The sequence below is a fragment of the Lactuca saligna genome, chromosome 7 (assembly GCF_052625555.1).
Source record: "Lactuca saligna cultivar CGN05327 chromosome 7, ASM5262555v1, whole genome shotgun sequence".
NCBI classification, from domain to species: domain Eukaryota; kingdom Viridiplantae; phylum Streptophyta; class Magnoliopsida; order Asterales; family Asteraceae; genus Lactuca; species Lactuca saligna.
In genome coordinates this window covers 111,973,216-111,996,096 of record NC_136423.1, presented here as the reverse complement: position 1 = coordinate 111,996,096, position 22,881 = coordinate 111,973,216, and the positions used below count along the sequence as shown (strand labels likewise).

At 35.3% G+C, this 22,881-nt stretch overlaps 1 protein-coding gene and 1 long non-coding RNA gene across 2 annotated transcripts; one reads left to right on the top strand and one right to left on the bottom strand.

The window, feature by feature from the left end:
* Positions 1 to 18,175: 18,175 nt before the first annotated feature.
* Positions 18,176 to 19,469, bottom strand: LOC145005328 (SNARE-associated protein-like protein). Its single transcript, XM_078964407.1, has 3 exons — positions 19,092 to 19,469; positions 18,528 to 18,692; positions 18,176 to 18,442 (listed from the first exon to the last, which is right to left on the bottom strand). The coding sequence occupies exons 1-3, from the start codon at positions 19,390 to 19,392 to the stop codon at positions 18,396 to 18,398; spliced, it is 513 nt and encodes a 170-aa protein (XP_078820533.1). The 5' UTR covers positions 19,393 to 19,469; the 3' UTR covers positions 18,176 to 18,395.
* A 69-nt stretch (positions 19,470 to 19,538) lies between these two features.
* On the top strand, positions 19,539 to 20,291 carry LOC145005329 (uncharacterized). Its single transcript, XR_013662544.1, has 2 exons — positions 19,539 to 19,657; positions 19,986 to 20,291. It is a non-coding gene; the product is annotated as an uncharacterized LOC145005329 (long non-coding RNA).
* The last annotated feature ends 2,590 nt before the right edge of the window (positions 20,292 to 22,881 follow it).

The window sequence follows — 22,881 nt, the reverse complement described above, 5'->3', positions numbered from 1 at the left end:
CGAAAGTTGTCTGCTACTCAGGCCCCCAGCAAAATGTCACCAAATTCTTGGTCAGTCGGGTCAATGGAACAACAATCTTGGAGAAATCCTGGATGAATCTCTGATCATAACCATCCAAACCAAGAAAAGTCCAAATCTCAGATGGACACCTCGGAAGCTCCCACTGCATCACGGCGTCGACCTTGGCTGGATTGACCAAAATACCATTCTGGTTGACAAGGTGCCCTAAAAACTGCAGCTCATGCAACCAAAACTCGCACTTTGAGAACTTTGCGAAGAGTCTCTCTCTCCTTATAGTCTCCAGTACCTCCCTTAAATGCTCCACATGCTACTCCCGAGTTTTAAAATAAACCAAGATATCATCAATATATATTATCGTAGACATATCAAGTATCAGTCTGCACACACGGTTCATGAGGTCCTTGAATGTGGTTGGAGCATTGGTGAGCCCGAAAAGGCATCACCACGAACTCGTATTGACTATATTGAGTATGAAAAGATGCCTTTTGTACATCCTCGTCCCTGAACCTCATCTGATGATAACCCGATCGCAAATCGATCTTGGAGAACCAATATGCACCTTGAAGCTGGTCGAAAAGATCATCAATCCTCAGAAGGGGATAATGGTTCTTCACTGTTACCTTATTCAACTCTCAGCAGTCGATACACATGCGATGAGACCCGTCCTTCTTCTTCATGAACATAATCGGTGCTCCCCAAGGCGAACTACTCAGCCTAATGAATCCCTTATCTAATAGATCCTACAGTTGTGTAGATAACTCATGCATATCGGGAGGAGCCAACTGATACAGTGCTTTGGCTATCAGGGCCGCATCTGGAACCAAATCAATCTCGCACGACTAGTACATCATCCACTATCGCCTTACCCTTATCCCATGTATCCATGACATAGGTGACAAAACCCGAACAACCCTGATGAAGATAGCATCTGACACTCGCTGCTGAACACATAATCGGCCCAAGTTGCGGTCTTTCACCATGAATCACCAACTCTCCCCCACTTGGGGTCCGAAACTACACTAACTACTGCTCGCAGTTGATCATCACCCCATTAGGGCTCAACAATCCATGCCCACAATGACCTTGTTCCCATATAGAGGCATGGGAATAGGTCAACCGGATACTGCTCACTGAACAACTGAAGGGTGCAATCTCGATGAATCCTCATAACCTTGACCATCCTATCATCAGTAATCTCCACATCAAGAGGGCAATCTAGCTCCCATGGAGCTCCAGCAAACCTCTTTCTAAGTGCAAAAAATATGAAAGATTGTGTAGCCCCGAATCAAATAATGCTAAGGCAGAGATACCGTTCATGAGGCAAAATCCTAAAATAACACACATATGCATAAGTAACAATTTAATATAAATAAAAAGATAAGGATAAGATACATAACTGTCACAACATCGAGAGTTGCACGCGCCTCCTTGGCTGTCAACTGGAAACCCTCCTCTTCACCGTCGGTGCATCTACGTGGCCCTGACGGCCGTTAGTAACTATCAAAGTCGCAGGGGTAGGTGCTAACACCGGTCCTGCCATAGCCAAACTCGGACATTAGGCCTTCTTGTAGCCCCTTTGATTTCACTAAAAGCAAATTAGATCAGATAATGGGGGTGGTAGGACTACAATCCCTGCTGATATGACAAGTCTGACCATACTTGAAGCAGCCATAACCATCCACTCTGCAAGTCCCCTCATGCATCTTGCCGCACTTGCCATATCGGCTATGGCCATGCTGGCCTCTCAGCCTAGAATCAGATACCTTGAACCTATTTCCTGAACCCTCAACACTTGACACATAATCTGGTTTCCTCTTCTTCTCCATCTCCAAGTCAGTCTCCCTCTCGCTAGCCCTCACTATCATGTATTCTAGTGTCCTGCAGCTGGATCGCCTAACAAACTGCCGAATATCACTTATCAACATCTCATGGTACCGGGCCTTTTTTATCTCCTCATCTGCCATATACTATGGAACTAAAAGTGCCCTCTACCTGAACATAGCGGTGATCTCCGTCAATGTCTCAGTTATCTAACGAAGATCCTAGAACTCTCACACCAACTGCTACACCTCAATCACCAGTGCAAACTCAGCTTGGAACCTGGTCGAGAAATCACTCCAGGTCATCGAATGAATAGCAGCATCATCTCCTATAGCATACCCTACCTCCTCCTACCAATCACGCGTCAAGTCCTTTAGGTGTAGGAAACTAGTCTGACCTTGTCCCCCTTGGAACAACGGATGGTGCGAAAGGCGTTGGAAACATCTGCCAACCACCTGCTTCTCGCAATGGGGTCTCTATCCCCATGATAGTCTAGCGCTCCACATTCCCGAAACTCCCTGAAGGTCAAAGAGCACGTCCCGATCAAAGCCACAATCTCAATGCCAAAGGCGCTCAATCTTTTTTCAAGAATCTCCATAATACCCTCCTTGACCGTACCAGATATCATAGGAGTCTAATCAAGGATGTTGCGAGTAATCTAAGACGAGATGAACTCTCTCGTCTGGTCATCAAGCTGCCCGACTCTAGAACCCGAGCCTGAACCCTCCCCAACACCAGAACTGCCTACTAGCCTACCTCACAATTCTACCACACTAAAAATAGACCATAAATCCATCAGAATAAGCATCAATGCGCATATCGAGGAAATCATCACTACAAAAGCTCCATGGCTTCATTGCATCCTTCCTTGAATCGAGTACAAATCCTCTACTTCCCGTAGTACAGGCCCATACTACCTTCCAAATCTATCTATACTTTACTCAAGAAGTTCCTTAACTCAGCCAAATTTCTCTATAAACAATTGTTTACTCAAGATAAGGCTCCCAACACTAAATCTCATTATAGGTTTTTACTAGCGAAAACTCCACACCACTATCCGCCATCAGCTGCAGAAGGAACTCACACTAACCTCCTCTAATTAGCTCACAAATACAATTACATATTACAAAAACTAGATAATTCTTTGAATGAAAGGTCTCTCACTACATTGGCTGGACTCAAACAAGAGATGCGCAATAAAGTTAAACCTAGCTTTCTGAAATTATTTAATTTTTATAATATGTAACTTATCATATTCGCTTACTGGCTAGCTGAAATTAGCAAGAAATCCTAAAATCACAAAGCAAGTAGCATTCAAGCATCAAGTAATTAGAACAAAGCATATCCTAATCAGGCCATCCTATTACTGACTGATCAGCACTAGCATGCAAATCTATATGTTCAAAAAAGAAGGCAGACAAAGGCATCTCTCCTAGACCCTTAGCCCTAATCTTGCATGCGATTCACAAATTCACAATTTAAAACATACCATAAACATGTATGGGTATTTTTGGGATAACTTACTTGAACTCGGCTGATTGCATGTACCACACCCTTTTTCTCTTTTAGAAACCCTTTTTATAAAAATGTTTTTCTTTTGAAAATTTCCATCAAATCCTTAGTTTGAGTTCAGACACACCGAAGAGTGTACCCGAATCTCTCAAACCAAGGCTCTGATACCAACTTGAAACATCCAAAATATGGTCCCAAAAATTTTCATTTTTAAGAATAGATAAATAGTATTTTCCGATATTATCCAAACATTCAAATAAAAACCAATGTATCAATTGTAATAAAATTAGAGTAAACATCATATGCGGAATTCCAATGGTGTGTGTGATGCAATTATCATGAGCTCTTCCCTTTACAATGGGAAGTACCTAAAAAATAAATTGAAAACAGTAAGCACAAAGCTTAGTGAGTTCTCCCTAGATACCACATACCATACATATAACAAAGATATAGTGGGCCCCGCCGTGTCATCGGGCCCCGCTCGGCATCGGACCCCGTCCGGTATCGGGCCCCGCCCAACATTAACTTGATCTTGTAAAAATGGCCCTCGCCCTGACATTGGGCCTTAGCCAGGAAAACATGTAAACACAGTCACATGCATGAGTCACAAAGACAGCTAGCATACTAACGTAATATAATATAACATAAACATGGGTCGACATTAGTTCCTTCTGTCACACCCCAAAACCGTAACGGCGGAAATGTTTGGAGGTGGAGGACGTCATGTACAGTATCACAACACAGAATAATAGTAAACAAGAAAAAAACATCATCCATTGCATTAATAATGTATTTTAATACAAGTGTGTTTTGTATAGTTCATAAGACATCAAAAATATGAATCAAAATAAAAGATGAGTCTTGAATGGGCTCCATCTTCTCAAAAACTGGCTTCGGTACCTTTACTGATGACCTGAGAATACAAATTATTTTGAAAGTGTTTATCAGCTTTAGAGCTGGTGAGTTCATAAGCATTTTAGTGTCATTGTTTGTATGAAAATGTTTTTAAGTGTTTGAATGTATAAGTTTGTAAATGTTTGTAGTAAGTATTTGTATCTCCTATAAAATCCTATATTTTCTACTAAAAGTAACCTTCTATCAAGGCATCAAATTTGTTGTATATTTGTTGATTGTAAAAGTAAGTATTCCTCCCAAATGTGACTATCATTAATAAAATATAGTTTTTACATTACTTTTTATGTGAGAAGATCACAAAGTAGATGTAATGGGAAAATAATGAAGTATTGTAGTATTATGTTATAGTAACTACTGTTGTACTAACTACCTTAAACCAATTGTTAATTAAGGTATAATGTGATATAATTGTAACCATAACTGATCGACCTAGTAAAACGCGATGCTCGAAGACGTCAAGATGGTATGACATTCATCAACCGAAGACCTACAGATCCCACTGTAGCTAGCAGCAAGGTGTAGGATGGTCAGTCCAGTATAGATCTATACACGAATTCACGCTCTCCTTTTAGAAGACTCTAGTTACAAAATGAGCCATGATAGAGATGTCATGCCCCGAAGTAGTGCCTCACATTTATGTTATAGTATGTATGTTGTGTATGTACTAGTGTAGTGTATGTTCTCTCTGATTCTCATCATAGTATGTTCTTTTGTATAGTATATAGTGTGTATGAATTGTATGTACTAGTGTAGTGTATGTTCTCTCTATCTAGTATGTAGTATGTTCTCCCTGATTCTCATCATAGTATATATTGACTCATGTATGAACTGACTCTTTGTATGTTTCATTATACTATGGAATAGTAAGTAGTATAACTCTAAACTATACCTACTATAGTTTACTAGAAATGTTGTTTGCATGACTTAGTAAGTTTATACACCTTTTCTAGCCAAAGGTGATGGAACTGAGGTAAAATCTTTATATTTATACATGTATACATAACATATAACTAAGGATCAAACGACACTCGGAAAAACAACAGGGTACTCTAAGTCCACAACCAAACAAGGAACAGGAATTAAAGTGAGTTATCAGTCCTAAGTCCTTCAAACCTTACTTATATAACTATATATGTATTGGACATGATTTTGAAAATATATAAGTTTAAAGAATTGAAAGTAAAGATTTGGTAACTAAGATCAAGTTTTATAAAGAGTTTAACATGTAAAAGAGTTTGATAATCATTTTGAAGTACTTTTGTTGACAAAACAGTTAAAAGTATATTAAATCCATTTGTTTGATAGTTATAAATCACATGTGATTGATATTATAACTATAGTGATTCAACTTGTATCCCCCTATAAAAGCATTTAAAAACATTTAAAAGGTTGATTAAGGGGTATGAACTCCCTTGCAGTGAGTGATGCGACTGAAAGATCGGTTTAGGAAGTTGAGTGTCAATTGCGGACTTGAGCACAAACGAATCCTATTGACCATATAATGATATATATATATATATATATATACACACAATTAGTGCTTGTAATAATTAATTATTGAATTGGGACCCCCTTAGGGAGTAGTAAACACTTATACTGAAGTGTTACAATCATATATGATTGTATATGAGGGGTATATGGCTATATAAGGGAGTGTATGGTCAAATTACACCATAATTGTGTATGTGCGGCCAGGGTGTGCGGCCAGGGTGTGTGTGCGGCCGCACACTCCCCATGAAGTGTGCCAAAACGTATTTTAAGGCCTTAGGACTCATCTAGCAAGGTTTCTTACTTCATGCTCTAGCCTTATATGGATTTCATTGCCATTTTTGGACCTAAAAAGGGTGTGTATGGTTGTACATGGTGTGTGCGGTCATACACACTTGAAGATCTTGAGAAAAGGCATTTTTCATATATAACTTCAAGGGTCCCTAGCTTATATCAAGCTATTGCAAGTGTATACCCGATTTAGAGGCTTAGAAGTGTAGTTAAAGTCCCAAAAAGTTTAGTATGTGTTCTTGGTGTTTTTGAAGATCTAACACCAAATAGGTGTTTTCATGGATCAAATCAAAGGAGAAGGCTACTTATGGTCATGTATTAAGTAATCCAAGGATGAATCACTTACTTGATTGAAGATTGGAGTGAAAAGTTGGATGATACTTGTGAGGATTTCGAGTTCTAGACTTGTAGAAGTGGAAAAGTGTTCAAAAATGACTAAGTATGGTATATATAGGTGGGAGTGTGTGGCTGGGATGGGTGGGTGGCCGCACACACCTATGTGTGGCCGTACACTCCATATGTTGGATTGGTTGGCCCAAGTTTGCTTGATATGCATCGTGTTATCCCATTTTTAGGCTCCTACCTTGATTGTACTAGGTTTAGAACACTCAAATAGACCCTAAAGATTGCTAAAAGATAGCAAAACGAGTCTAACTTTGATTGAATTGATCTATTGTACATGATAGAAATTTTGGGTTATCACACCTTCGACCCGATGAACTCAGTGAGGAAACTCACCTCGAATACAAAATGATAGCTAAACATATCCCAGCTCCGAATATCAGCTCTACTCAACCCCTAAACAGAAAAGATTTCCTTAAATACAACACAAAATGCCTACAAGCCCCTTATAGGTCAAACTAGTTCAAAGACTAAAGTCAAAAGTCAAAGTCAACGACCTAACCTCACCCAACACGCCGAGTTTTCCTTCAACTCGCCGTGTTTCTCTATTAATCTGCAAAGTTGGGAAGAAACTGATCCAACTCGTTGATTTTATCAATTAACACACCGAGTTTAACAAAAAACAACATCTTAATTCATTAAGCCAACATTATCGAATCTAAGAGCTTCACAACTCAGATCTCAACTAAAATGGCATCTAGAAGGGTTAAGTTTCCAACTTTAGCCCTACGAACCACCAAAATGGGTTCAAAACCCAAACCATGGGCTTAAAAGGGTGAAGGCTTAATCATTAAGCACTTAATAACCAAAGGCATAACCCCACAATGTAGACCTGGTCCTTAAAGCTGAATGGCCACATAAAGATTCAAAATTTATGCTCATACATGACTAGGAGGGGATCAAATGCTCAAAAGAGGCCAAAAGAAGGACTTAATGAATGCATGAAGCCCTTAAGACCATAAAGTTGGCACCTTTATGCCAAAAGAGCCCATGTAGATCTTAGATCTGGAAGAATAAACATTTGGGACGTCCTACTCCCCCATCATTCACCCAACCATGGCTAAAAGCATACAATCTAACCGAAGAAGAGATCTAAGCAACTAATAAGCAAGGTGAGAACTTGATACCTCAAAAACATGGCAAATGAGCTAGTGATTCTGGATCCAATACATCTTCTTCAAGCCAAGGAACTCCTAATTCCTTAGCTCCTTTAACATGCACCAAAAAATGAACACTCAAAGCTCTTCCCAAGCTCATACACTCAACAATGGAAGAAAATGCTCGATTTTAGGGTTTCTAGACAGAGGAGGCTGGTAAGGAGGCCAGTCAAGGAACTTAAGGCATTTAAATAGCGTGCAACAACCTAAATATTAGGGTTTCCTTCCCAGCTGGCAACTCACTGAGTTGAGGAATCTCGACTTGCCAGTTGACTTATTAAACTTCGCGGCCAAAAAAACTCGACACACTGTGTTGAGGCTTCCAACACGTGAGTCACCCAAGAAAATATAAATAATTAGAAAAATAAGTTCATACCGGAAACCATGTGTTACAGCAGGCATCAATTTTAGATGTACCAGTTGTTAGGGAGTTTGTTGATGTGTTTTTGGAAGAGTTACATGGCATGCCTCCTGAGATGTAGGTTGAATTCAACATTGACCTAATATAAGGTATGGATTTTATTGCCAAGGAGGCATACCGTTTGGAACCTCCTGAGATGCAGGAGTAATCGGTTTAGCTTCAGGAGATGTTAGGCAAGTAGTTCATCATATCAAGCAATTTGTCGTGTGGAGCACCGATATTGTTCATCAAGAAGAAGGATGGTTCACACCGTATGTGCATTAATTACCGAGAGTTGAGCAAGTTGGCAGTGAAGAACCTTTATCCCCTTTCCACGAATCGATGAACTTTTTAATCAATTGTAGGGGGTACATCTTGGTTCTCCAAGATCGATTTGAGGTTAGGGTATCATTAGGTGAGGGTTAGAGAGGGGGACGTGGAGAATACCACGTTTCGGACTCGTTATGTTCATTACGAGTTCGTGGTGATGCCATTTAGACTCACTAACACGCCTACAATGTTTATGGATTTGATTTATCGGGTGTGCAGGTCGATGCTCGATCGATCAGTTATTATTATTATTATTGATGATATCTTGGTGTATTCCAAGACCAGAGAACAACATGTGGAGCATCTTCGAGAGCTTTTGGGAGTATTAAGGCTGGAACAGTTGTATGCCAAGTTCTCGAAGTGTGAGCTTTGGTTATGAGAGGTCTAGTTCCTAGGGCAACTTATTAACCAAAATGGGCTTTTGGGCGATCCGGCCAAGATTGAAGTTGTGATGCAGTGGGAGGTCACGAAGTCCCCCTAGAGATCAAGAGTTTCTTGGGTTTAGCAGGATCTTATCAAAGATTTATTCAAGACTTCTCCAAGTTTGTTGTACCCCTCACTCGTATGACGAGGAAGGGCATAGATGTCCTTTGGGGACCAGAGCAGCAGAAGGTGTTTAATACGCTACGATAGAGATTATGTGAGGCCCCAGTGTTGACCATCACTACTGTGGGGATTTTGTGATGCATCCATCACTAGTTTGGGGAGGTTATTATGTATAAGGGGAGAGTGATTTTGTATGCTTCTCAACAGCTGAAGCCACGTGAGGCACAATATCCTACTCATGATCTGGAGTTGGGGACAGTGGTGTTTTCCCTCAAGATTTGGAGACATTATCTACATGGGGTCCGGTGTACCGTTTACACGGATCACAAGAGTTTGAGGTATCTCATGGACCAACCAACATGAACATGAGGCAACACAGGTGGTTGGATGTGGTCAAGGACTATGACTATGAGATCCTTTACCATCCGGGTAAAGCGAATGTGGTCACGAATGCTTTGAGCTGCAATTCGGTTGCATCTTTAGTGGAAGGTATGTGTATGAAGATATATATTGATTCTCCACTTTCAGATTTGATCAGAGGGGCACAGGTAGAAGGTGTCAAGTAGGAGAACTGGAAACAAGAAAGGATCAGGGGCGAGATCGACATATATATCACCGATAGTCAGGGATTGTTGACTCGGTGTGCTCGGGTTTGGATTTTTGTTTCTGGCAGGACCAAAAACATAGTTTTGGATGAGGCATATAAGTCTCTCTTTTCGATACACCTGGGAGCTACCAAGATGTATCGGGATTTGAGACTATGTTACAGGTGGCTGTGTATGATGAGGGAGATAGCTTGGTACACTGAGAGATGCTTGACCTGTAGGATGGTCAAGGCCAAGCACCAGAGGCCGCATGGCAAGCTGCAACCTTCGGAAGTTTCTATGTGGAAGTGGGAACAGATCACCATGGATTTTATCACCGAGCTACTGAGGACTGCCAAGGGTTGTGATGCTATCTGAATCATTGTGGATTGATTGACCAAGATTACCCACTTTTTAGCCATCCAGGAGAGCTCCTCAGCTAAGAAATTAGCTGATATGTATATTTTTGAGATTGTTTCTCATCATAGGATTCCATTTTCCATTATATTCCACTGAGATGTTCACTTTACTTCATGATATTGGCAGAAGTTCCTCGAGGAACTGGGTACAAGGCAACATTTCAGCACTACATATCATCTACAGACCGATGACCAGAGTGAGTGAACCATCCAGACACTTGAGGATATGTTGCATTCTTGTGTCATATATTTGGTGCGAGTTGGGATTCCTACCTACTGATTACAGAGTTTTCCTACAACAACCGTTATCACTCCATCATTGGTGCACCGCCCTTTGAGCTTCTGTATGGTAGGAGATGTCGTACCTAAGTTTGATGGGGGAGGGGGGTTGGCCATAGATTCATGTGGATGAATGAGGTAGTCCTCTCAACTACAAAGTCCATACAACAAATCAAGAAGAGAGTGTAGACAACTAAGAGTCGGAATAAGAGCTATGCCGACCGACATCGATCAGAGTTGGAGTTCCAGGTCGGCGATATGGTGTTACAGAATGCCTCACCCTAGAAGGGCGTGGTATACTTCAGGAAGAAGGGGAAGTTGGGTCCCCGATATATTGGACCATTTCGTGTGATCGCCAGGGTGGGCAGGGTGGCATATCGGTTAGATCTAGCGAGTGATCTTAGTCAGATCCACAACACTTTCCATGTTTCGTAGTTGCAGAAGTGTATGTTGGACGAACAGACAGTGGTCCCTTTGGATGATATCCAATTCTATGAGAACCTAAATTATATTGAGAGCCTGGTAGCGGCGGTGGAGAGAAAAATAAAGGTCCTATGAAACAAGGAGATACATTTGGTAAAGGTTCAACGACAGCATCGGGGTGGCTCCGAGTGGACCTGGGAGCCAGAGGCGGAGATGCAAGAGCATTATCCTAAGTTATTCATAGCATCTGACTTCAAGGACAAAGTCTAGTTCAAGTGGGGGAGAATCGTAACACCCATTCCAAAAAGGTACATATTTAACCCCTAAATTTTAAAAAGGTTTGCATTTTTGGTTAGTATGGTGTGCGTACTTATGGTGTACGCATGGCGTACTCATGCATGAAGAACGCAGGCTTTGCACACGTACGCCCGGTGTACTCCTCAGGTACACAACGCGTATGTTGTACAAACCTAAAACCCTAGTTTGAGGGTTTGCACCTTATATAATCCTCTTTATGGCCCCAAGACCTTCACCCTCATCAGCCTCCACCTAAAAATCATCCCTCCAGCTAACCCTATGTGAGACTAGTGCATTTTGAGCTCATTTGTGTTATTTGGTGGTGTTCTTGAAGAAGAAGAAGAAGGCGGTAGAAGGACCTTGGAGCTTGGAAGAAGCCTAGATCTGGGATTCTCTACTTGCTAGCAAACTCCAGGAGGTAAAAAAGCTCCTATCTTGATCATCTTATCTTATAGATCTATTTATTTATTCATTTAGGGCATTTTTGGTCCCAACTATGGTGATTCTTGAGTATGACATGTTCTTAACCAAATAAGTCAACTTGTCAGACCCAATAAAAGGTAATAAGTCATAAAAATGAGACCTTGATGCTTAGGTCTTCCCCATGCATGCTCTAGAAGGTCTTTAGGTCTTAAGAAGTTATGTTTGTTGGTATTAAACACTTAATGGGCATGAAAAGTCATACAATTGGAAACTTTATGACTCTCAATGGTATTTTGGCCTTGGATTTGCAATTGGGACCTGAGAGCTTAATGAATTAAGCTCTTATTGAGGAAAAAGGGTTTCGATGTGTATGTCGTGCGTAACTAGCGCACACCACGCGTACGGGGTCAACCACCCAATTTAGGACAAAGCTTGAGTACACCCAACGTAGGAGCTTAGTACGCCCCATATACGCAGCTGAGTTGACCGAATTGACTCATTGACCTTAAAATTTGACCTAGGGGTATTTTAGTTATTTTGACCTAATTAATTGAGACTATATCCTTGGTTTTGGTTAGGTGATCGTTGATTCGATTTTTTGGAGTAGAGATTTATTCAGCTTGCATTCAGACTGAGAGTTTTCCTCACTGTACCGTGGGTCAAAGGCACCAATACCGACCCACCAGATTATTTATCTTGATTAGGATAGTTTTATCTTGGATTGTGGTTGATTAATATATCTTTATGATTATATGTATTTCTTGGTTCTATGTTTATGTTTATCTGTTAAATATGTCGACATATTGCATTGGGTTGAGATTGTACTTGTAACACCCGATTCCAGGTATGAAATTATTTACAATTGTGTATGATTTCTTTTTGGCCACGATATGGTAAAGCCTCACCACGACCTGGTGAGAAGCTTTTGGGCCGCAGGAGTATAATGAGCCACCACGACATGGTGGCAGCTGTTGGAGAAAACCCTAAATTTTAGGGGCTGAGCCCCTATTTAAACTCCTTAACATCTCATAGCCTCCCTCCCGTTAGTCCCCATCTCTCCAAATCGTCCCTTGCAATACCTAGATCCCTTATGTGAGCTTGTAGCCTTAAAGTGTGTGTGTTTGGTGCTTGTGAAGGAAGAAGGTATTGGAAGATCATATTGGGAGTCCAAAGCAACATAGATCCAGGAGTTTATTTTCCTCAAGTGTCTCAAAGAGGTTTAAAGTCTTCATCTTGATGATTTAGTTGATAGATCTTTGGATTTTTTTCCACTTTTCTCTATGCCTTGTTGCTTTGGGAGGTTGAACTTCATAAAGTTTGCAACTTTATGAATCTCCAAGCCATTTGGAGCATTTGACTCTTTGGATGTGAATTAAATTTGAGTTTTCAGGCCATACATGGAATCTTGGCCTTTTTGCCCTATTTTCGCCTAATAAGTGTTCAAGACATGCATTGGATATGGATGTATGAAAAAGCACTGATTTTTATGATGTGTTTTGTGTTGGATACTCTTTTGGAGCTTTTAAACAAGTAAACTTATGGATTAAGTGATTATTGCTTAAGCTATGTAGTGTTAGGACATCATGCTAATGAAATGATAGGGATCTTTAGGAATTGTGTGATAGAATTACCTGATTATATGATGCCTGGTAGCCTATGGTTTACTTCTTATATGGAATTGACATCATAACTGTAGTTGCGTAGTGTATGCAACATAGTTGTACATACCTAAGATTTTTATAGCCTGGGAATTTTTTGTTTAGCCTTATTTCCTGTTCTTGTTTGATGAAGGGGTTAGGGTAGAATCAAGTATTAGATTGTCTATAGGATACAGTGTTATGTATGATTAACATACATGAGTGCTACAGGGTTGATGGAAGTTTCATGGATGAGTCATGTAGGGTATGCCGACCAGTCGCGTAATGTTTAGCCTTCATATAGGATGTGAGGATAGAGTGTATGTGTATGCTAGTGTGTATTATTAGGGTTGTGGATGATCCTCTGAGACAAATACGGGTTAGTGTAAAAGATAGTATGGGCCCGTACTACTTGAAGTACAGGATCCATACACGTTGTAGGGAAGTCACAACACCTTGGGCTCTGTTGGGAGTTGGTTCCCCAGGTACGACATACATTTTATCTTGAATCATTTATATTTAAATCATATTATGTTCAATATTTTTTTTAAAAACTTTTCATCTTTTAAAATAAAGTTTGGTATTTAAAACACCTTATTTTAGAATTTTTTTTTTACAAAATCATTAGACTGGTCGGTAGAAGTATTTCTTAATTTTTTGTAATTGTTGGATAATTTTTTTTTATATTTTTTATAAATATTAAAAATTAAAAAAATAATTTTATTTTTTAAAATTTCATTATAATACTCATTTTGAATAAAATTAATTTTAAGTCTAATTTTTTTAAAAGAGAAACAAGGGTGAAAATTAAAAGAGAAACAAGGGAGGGAGATGCACATGAGCTGTCATGAGTTTTGTTCCAGTTTTTTCACTTTGATAATTTTCACCCCAAAGTTTAATTTTTCTTTGGAAATTTCAAAAATATAAGAAAAAATAACATAAAATGTCATTTCGAATTTTAAAAGAAAAAAAATAAAAATATTACATTTATCCGAACCACTTATCTATCCAAATAAAGAGCTAAGATTAATGATTGCGGTTGCTACCAAATTTTGAATTCTTAACTTCAATATATATATATATATATATATATATATATATATATATATATATATATATATATATATATATATATATATATATATATATATATATATATATATATATATATATGGGTTCAGGTTCATTTGAAACCATTCTAATTTTGTGAGACCGTGAGACCAAATCTAAAATAATTTTAAAATGCAAAATAAATGGAATAATCCAAAAATTCTTTTGTTAAATATTATTTTCGGAACTTGAATTAACTAGAAAAAATATAAAAAAATATAAAAAAATATAAAAAAAAATAAAAATAAATAAAAAAAAATTCCGTTTTTTTTTTTAAATACGTGAAATATTGTAAATAGAATATTACACTGATATATTCTAAAAAATAATTTTAAAATGCAAAATAAATGGAAAAATCTAAAAATTCTTTTTTAAATATTATTTTCGGAACTTGAATTAACTAAAAAAAATAAATAAAAAATTCTATTTTTTTTAAACATACGTGAAATATTCTAAATAGAATATTACACTGTACATATTCTAAAAATAATTTTAAAATGCAAAATAAATGGAAAAATCAAAAAATTCTTTTTTTAAATATTATTTTCGGAACATGAATTAACTATAAAAAAATAAAAAAAAAATAAAAAAATGCATCTCACGGTCTCACAAAATATAGGTGGTCTCAAATGAACCTAACCCTATATATATATGTTCAGGTTCATTTGAGACCATGCTAATTTTGTGAGACCGTGAGATCAAATCTAAAAATAATTTTAAAATGCAAAATAAATGGAAAAATCCAAAAAAAAAAATTTTAAATATTATTTTCAGAATTTGAATTAACTAAAAAAAATTTTAAAAAAATAAAAAAAATAAAAAAAAAATCTCGTTTTTTTTTTTAAAATACGTGAAATATTCTAAATAAAATATTACACTCACATATTCTAAAAAATAATTTTAAAATGCAAAATAAATAGAAAAATCTAAAAATTCTTTTTTTAAATATTATGTTCGGAAGTTGAATTAACTAAATTTTTTTTTTTTTAAAATCCTATTTTTTTTTAAAATACGTGAAATATTCTAAATAGAATATTATACTGTACATATATTCTAAAAATAATTTTAAAATGCAAAATAAATGAAAAAATCAAAAAATTCTTTTTTTAAATATTATTTTCGGAAATTGAATTAACTAAAAAAATTTTTAAAAAAATATAAATAAAATAAAAAATACGTCTCACGGTCTCACAAAATTAAGCCGTCTCACATGAACCTAACCATATATATATATATATATATATATATATATATATATATATATATATATATATATATATTTGAAGTTGTCGTTTTTTAACTTTTATTTTTAATTTTTGTTTTTTTATGTTTGTAAACCAAATATCGGTTCGAGTTTTAATATTGAACAATTATAAAAGTTTTAAATAAAAATATAATAGGTATTATAATATATTTCATTCCTATTATTTTTGAGTCATACTATTTTTAGATCATAAAATTTTGAATTAAATTATTTTAAATTATAGTATTTTGAATAATATCATTTTTGAATAATATTATTTTGGATAAAGATATAGTGGGTTGAGACCAATAAGAGAAAATGGGTCCCAAAAGTCATAAATATAATAAAAAATAATTTGAAAATAAATAAACCGTTATAAAATTCACTAATAATATTAAAAAAAACACAAATATAGCTGCAATATTACAAACAAAGCTAATTTATAAAAAAAATTCATATTATTTTTAGATAAGTTAAAATTTTCTCTCTATATATTATATACTACAGGAATTTTAGGCTCCTTGAGATATGGGCCCTGAGCGACCGTTCGGATTGCCCACCGTCTGGATTGGACTTGATTTATGATCAATGATATATTCAATCAAATAAATTTTTAGTCATGAAACAAAATTTAGATCGATATATATTTCGAATCATTTATTTTCGAATCATAAAAGATATAATTAAGGATCACAAAATATTTAATCAAAATATTTTTAGATCTTAACAAATTAAGGATCATAAAGATGTTGAATAACATTTTTTTGAATTATAAATATTTTGAAAAATCTAATTTTGGATAATATATCAGTTAATTAAAACGTTTGTATCTTTAGCAATATATTTTGTAAAATTTTGTTTTAAAAACTCATTAAAATAGTTTTAAAAGAAACTCTATCAATTTTTTTTGAATAAAAAATCGTTATATTTTATAAAATCTAATATTTCTTAAAATTCAAAAATAAAAACATCGAAAACTTATTTTTGAAAAATCCTTTTCATAAAGTCACTAGTATATTAATATTAATTAAATTTTTATGATTTTTAGAGAATTTTTTTTCTGGGTTTTTTTATAAAAAATAAAAAAAAATCCAAACTTTTATAACTATACTCATTTTGTAGATAATTAAATTTTAAGAATTTTGGTTTTCTTCATACTTTTTCTCAAAGAAAAAATTGGTAAGGATATTTTTTACCAGGACATTTTTATAATTAATTTTCTACAAAAAAACTGGCCTGCCTAGATACGAAAGTTTTGTAGGAGGAGTCTCAAACACAAAGAGTATATTATTTAAACACATGAACAATATTTTGTAAAATAACTACACAATAACTTTTTTCTATAAATTAACAAGACTAACATTTATAATTTAAATTTTAGACGGAGAACAAACCTCTTAATATCAGAAAATCTAAAAGCAAAACTATTATGACTAATGTCTAGAACCCAAAAGTTTATTATTCATAATGAGTTGCTTTTTATTATACTACATTATAATTGATTGCCTAATCCAAATTTGAAACCCATCGCTCAAGTTTATACTACTTCAAAGAGACGATTGGTTATGAAAACATCACCTTTCTTGTAAACTGATATTTAAATCATTGATTGATTGGTTTATGGAGTTCCAATACATATACTATTTGCTCGTTTCGCTTGTAATTTGCTTGGGAATGGTACAGGTAGACCAGTCAAAATTAGCATCATACGCTACAGTTGAACTCAAATACTGAATTGATATAAAATCAAAACCCAGTCTGACTATTTAACTTATACGCATAAAACAAGGCCTCTAAATCGTTCAAAAATAGGCTTTGGACCAGATCTTCAATTGAATTTGTGAGTGGTCTGTGATTCAGTTACTCCAGTATATAAAACACGTAACAAAATTTTAATGAATATGATATTTAATTATTTATTTATCTACCAACGGATTTTATGCTTATATATAAAGATATAAACAGGATTCGAGTAACAGTATATATACTGTGTCGCAATAGTGTGTTTTTTGGCTTTTTGTCTCTCAAACGAGATGCCTTGCTCATTTTATCTGGGCCCTTAAAAATCATATGAAGAACAAAGTAAAAACATAAACTGAATTAAATATTTGGAGTAAAAAATCATATAATGTTACAATGAGATTGCAAAATGTTTTCATATAGAGTGATATCATGAAACACAAGGCATCGATATCTTTAATACATTAATTATGAATGCTATCGTATACGACTTAGTTTGCAGCCAAACACAGACACAACTTTTTAACACAATCAATGTTCCCGTTGCATGAATACCTACCACACCACATTTTCAATTCAAATAGTGCCTCACTTTGTGAACAATTAATTACTAAAAGGGTAGTTTATTTATTTTCACAAGTATGTATAATTTATTTTCAAGAATGTATTTACATAACAAACAATAACTTACAAAAAATAAATGAAAAACAATTCTGTCATTTGTAATTTAACTACCTACAATCCAAATCCTTTAACACACAAAATATTTAGTGTCACAAGTTTGACTAAAGCCACTCAACTTTGACATATTTTTTTGATAGTGACCATTTGCTAGACATAGTAAAAGTTATCAAACTTTCGCACTTTCATTGAAGGAACTGAAATATAGCGGTTAAACCATAAAAATGACCAAAATATACTGGTTTTTCTATATATTTCTCTAATTAAAATATAATAATAATAATAATTGCAAGAAAAAACAACTTACCTTCATTGATTCGACTATGATAGTATCCTACTTTCTATTACAACATGTACATGGAAAAATCAACCCATACAGAGCAATGCCATTAAATACAAAACTACTCTCACTACTAAAAACGATAAATTTCCAGAGCTTAATGTCCACATAAGAAAAAAAAAATGAAAGTACAATGATATAGAAGAATTTTTTAAGTACAACCCTTTAGAAAGAAGAAAAAACCGAAACTTCAATGGTCTACCAAAAAATGAAAATAGAATGCTATAATACACAAATAAATGGAAGTACATTGATATTTCTTTTAGCCCTTATAGAAATATCAGTGTTACTAATTACTACCTCTACATCTTTCACTTTCAAACAAACGGAATTCCATCAATGTTCTGCAGGACTTCCACTTCCACTTCCACTAGCTATTTCATCTGCCAAGAATCAAGAATATAAACCGATTGAAATGGAAAAAAAATCTATGAAATAAACAGTGAGCTGTTGATTTTAGATAGATACCTTTAGGCAAACCAGATGAGAGCAATCGATCAATATTGTCAACACGCCTTTGTATGGACTTCAAAACTAAATTTAGAGATGATACTCGTTTTCTAACACCAGATATTTTTGCAGCATGCTGCATGATGAAAGGCGATGGTGCATCTGCTAGAAGTTGATCCAATTCTGCATAATAAAAATCAGTCGCAACGTAATCAAATTTGCAAGTATTAAAGATGGATGTAGTTGCCAGAATTTGAGGTTATTGCATTAATGGCGACTCTGATTTTGAAACAAATTGTTTACCCCTTTCCCCAAGCTTTATGCTTGTTGTGGGTGGGTATGAGAAAGATAGTATATTTCTATTTATCGCTTCAACGTCTTACCTGTTCAATCAACAACCCACTACAATACGCATTTTAGCCATTACTTAGCTGAAAAAGCACCTAATTGATTTAGTGAGTAAAGATCTATGTGAGGTGAAATTTAGCAGGAAAATTGAACATCAAATGAATCAAATCATGAATCAAACCCCGGTTATCGAAATCCCTAATTGCTTTTGAAGAGACGTAATAGGCACTTTACCGCGGGTGAGACGATCGATGGAGGAAGATAGCTGATCTTGACTTCGAGAAGTCTGTTGGGCTTGACTATCGAAATCCCTAATTATAGTAGATATGGTGTAAGATAAGCCCTTGGCTAATGAAGAAGACGTGGAAGCGATGTTATCATTTTTACTGTCAACGCCGTCGGTGGCAGAGGTGGTCGCCTCCTCCGGAAGCTGATTGGCGGTATCAGAAGCTATGTTCTTATCATACGGCTTACCCTTAACGACATCACGGGTATGTTCTTCGCCGGAATCGTACTGCCGCCCTTCGTCGGACATTTTTTTGGGTGGTAGGAATCAAGATTTCAAGGCCGTGGTATGAAGTTGGCATCGGAAAATTACGTCTTGATGAGAAAAGTGGGCTTAAGCCCATTTAAATATATCTAAAGCCCAACTGCTATGGTCAAACCCAAACCCTAACTATAAATAAAAGCCAACACGCCTTGCCTTTCTTCCTCCAGATTGATTCGACACTGTCTATCGGCCGATCGGAACCCAAGAAAGAGAGCGAAAACCCTAGAAAGCTTCAACCATGCGTGCCAAGGTAAAACTCTTCCTTATCGTTACTCGAATTGTTTTGCTTTTGCTTTCGATCGTTCGTTTAAACAATCTAAAACCCTAGGAATCTGAAGCTTCGTATCAACATAGTAGTTGTTTTGTGATTAATCATTCTAAAGTTGTCTGCGTTTTCATGGATTCATTCGGTTTTCTGACGTCCGCCTCCCGGATGTTTTTGTTAAGTTTTTTACTAGTATTAACCATCTGATTTTCAAGCATTTAGGCTTTGGAAATTTGATATCTCTGTATAGATTTGTTGGTAGAGTTGTAGATTTGGATGAGTAGCATTTGACTCTAGGATCTTTTTATTGCAGTGGAAGAAGAAGCGAATGAGGAGACTAAAGAGGAAGCGCCGAAAGATGAGACAGAGATCTAAGTAGACAGTAGGATAGCTTCTTTCATTCATTCATCACCTTCTGCAGCCGTGGAGTTGGTATTGAGCTTTATGATGGAGCTGTATATTGTCTAGTCTCTGATGGTAGCTTTTTGATTATGTAATGCTGCTAGGGTTGAAGTTTTGTTCGGAAACTTCATTAGGTTTTATTGCTTTTTATCTAAGACATCCAACTTTTCCGATTTTTGTTAATTTTGGTTGATGCAGTTATGCATGTTTTTCTGAATTTTTGTTGTTACCTATATTATTTTACTTGTTTCACCATATCATTTCTTAAGTGGAATAACTCAGTAGCCACATATAGTTTAAAGGGATTGGAAGCAGGTAACTGCTCTTGGCCTTGGAACTGCCTTGGAACTGTCTTCTGAAACAAGTATTGCCTTAAGTGGTTCCGGTTCTAGTTCTGGTTCCTATAGTTATGGAATCGTCTGGTTTTGAAATAAGTATTGCCTTAAATGGTTCCGGTTTTGGTTTTGGTTCTGGTTCCTATAGTTATGGAACCGTTTTAAACGGTTCCGGTTCCAATTTTCATTTTTTCAGAAGCACACGAGACCGGTTTATATATATATATATATATATATATATATATATATATATATATATATATATATATATATATATATATATATGTGTGTGTGTGTGTGTTACCTAGACCATAATGTTGGTTTGGTTTTTTCCCTTTTTGGTCCGAAATGATTCGATTTAGATTGAATTAAGTTTTGGTTTTATCTATAAAAATTAATAAAGTTAATGTAACCGGGTTATTTGTTCCAGGAACTTCCGTTTCCGGGATTGGTTCCAAAAATTTAAGACCGCGTAGAGTGTTTTTGGTTTTAATTTTCTAGGAATTGTCGGTTATGATTATCACCAAAATGAAGCTGGTACGTGCTTATGCTTTCAAGATTTTATTGGAATGTTTTACTTCTTAGGATCGTGCGTTCAATGTTATTTAGTTTTCAAGATTTTATTGGAATGTAATTGGGCATATAGAACTATGTTTAAGAACAAATCTAACATTAAAAAAAATGAATGGTCAGCAGTTTTATTATGCTTTGTTTTTGTGTAGCTTATTTACGTATATATTTAGATTATTTAAAACTTATTTTTGTTTTTTCCCATCCTCTTTTTTCTATATAAGTAAAACCTTAGTCATCATTTTACACTCCCAATCTAATAAAACAATAAAATGTAGACAAATGTTTTTAATTTTATGAATATTAAAACCTGTGTCATCATTTTACACTCAATCAAATAAAACAATATAATGGAGACAATTATTTTAATTATATAAATAGAAGGCTGGGGAGGAATACAAGATTAAAGCAGCCTACTTTCTAATTGAAGGAAACAAATTCAAGGTCTAGATGCATTTGATATGAACGACAGCAATGGTATCGAAATGTTAATACGAGCCAACTTCTTGAGGTCAATGAAACGTTAGATATAGAAACATTTAGATTGTGTTTAGTCATCGAAGTATGTTTTTTTTCAGAAAAAATTTCCAAAAAATGAGAATTTTGAAAACTTGTTTAGTTTGTCTATTTTTCAAATTTTAAAATATAAAGAATTATATTTACATTAATAAGTTCAAAATCTAAAATGTAAGAGAGAATAAACATAGTAACGAAAATGTCAAGTTTTGTTATGTAATACGTATTAAGAGGAACTAAAATATATGAATATAATTAGGTATCCAATATTTCTATATATTGTTCGTAACGTTTCACATTAAAGCTAATTTAAATGATATATTAACTAATAACGAATCGAATAACATAAACAAACTAAAAATTCAAAGATTAAAAATAAAAGTAGAAGCATAAATAAAACTAAAAACTAAAGTGTGACATCAACAATTTTGTGGCCAGAAAAAACCGAATTATTTATGTTTATTTAAAAATCAGAGTATCATTTTTAAAAAATAATATTGTGGAATTTGTTTCCAAAAACATAATAATATGCTTGTAATATTGCATTATACTTATGTTTATATATTGATGATGACATCTCAATGTTTTAATATAAATAAAATACATTTCTTAAGAAATACTTTAATAATATATCTCAAACTTTCAAAACCAACTATTATCATTAACACATATATATCATTATCTTTAAAACAATTTATCTCATTCCGTCGATTCCTATGTACTCATCCTATACGACGATCTTACAAGATCTAGCCTAAAGGATCAATATGAAAAACAAAATGACGACGCTGCTTTGGAAATTCCTTGGCAGCAAACAATGATCAATAAATACATCAAATGAGGGGAATGGAATAATTTTCACCACGAACCTTCGTTCGTAAAAACCACAAGACAATTAAGTCAGGGGTCGTTATCTATATAACTACGCCTAGCAGTGGTCTGACACCGTGAGGTATTGTATCCCAGACTCACCTTATCCGACAATATAACATCAAACATACCTAATATTGGTCTATTACTGACACACTCTATTTGGCTGTCTACGAAGTTCCCTCAATAACTTCATGAAAGGAAAAGCTGACACACAAAGCTCGTCAAAAGAAAAAGTATGGGGAAATACTAATAAAGTTCTCTCGTATGCTCCCGTTCTCCGACACATAATAGTGTCAAAAAAGACTTTGTACATGATAATACTTCTGGCACATTATAGTACCCTTGTATGAGTAGGACTCGTACCCTAGAACATAATAATACCCCGACACAAGCAGCACCTGAGATATTGAGCTTTGAAAAAGACTTGGTACATAGAAAATACTTTTTTATGTAGGACATACTCTATCGATCATCAATCTCCTCGAACAGAGTTTCTACACTCTATTCCGATCA

Coding starts and splice junctions, on each gene's coding strand:
- LOC145005328 (XM_078964407.1), bottom strand. CDS start 19,392: ATGTCCGACGAAGGGCGGCAGTACGATTCCGGCGAAGAACATACCCGT. Junction 18,693..19,091: donor CATCGATCGTCTCACCCGCG/GTAAAGTGCCTA, acceptor TTTATTATGCAG/AATTGGATCAACTTCTAGCA. Junction 18,443..18,527: donor CTCATCTGGTTTGCCTAAAG/GTATCTATCTAA, acceptor GATTCTTGGCAG/ATGAAATAGCTAGTGGAAGT.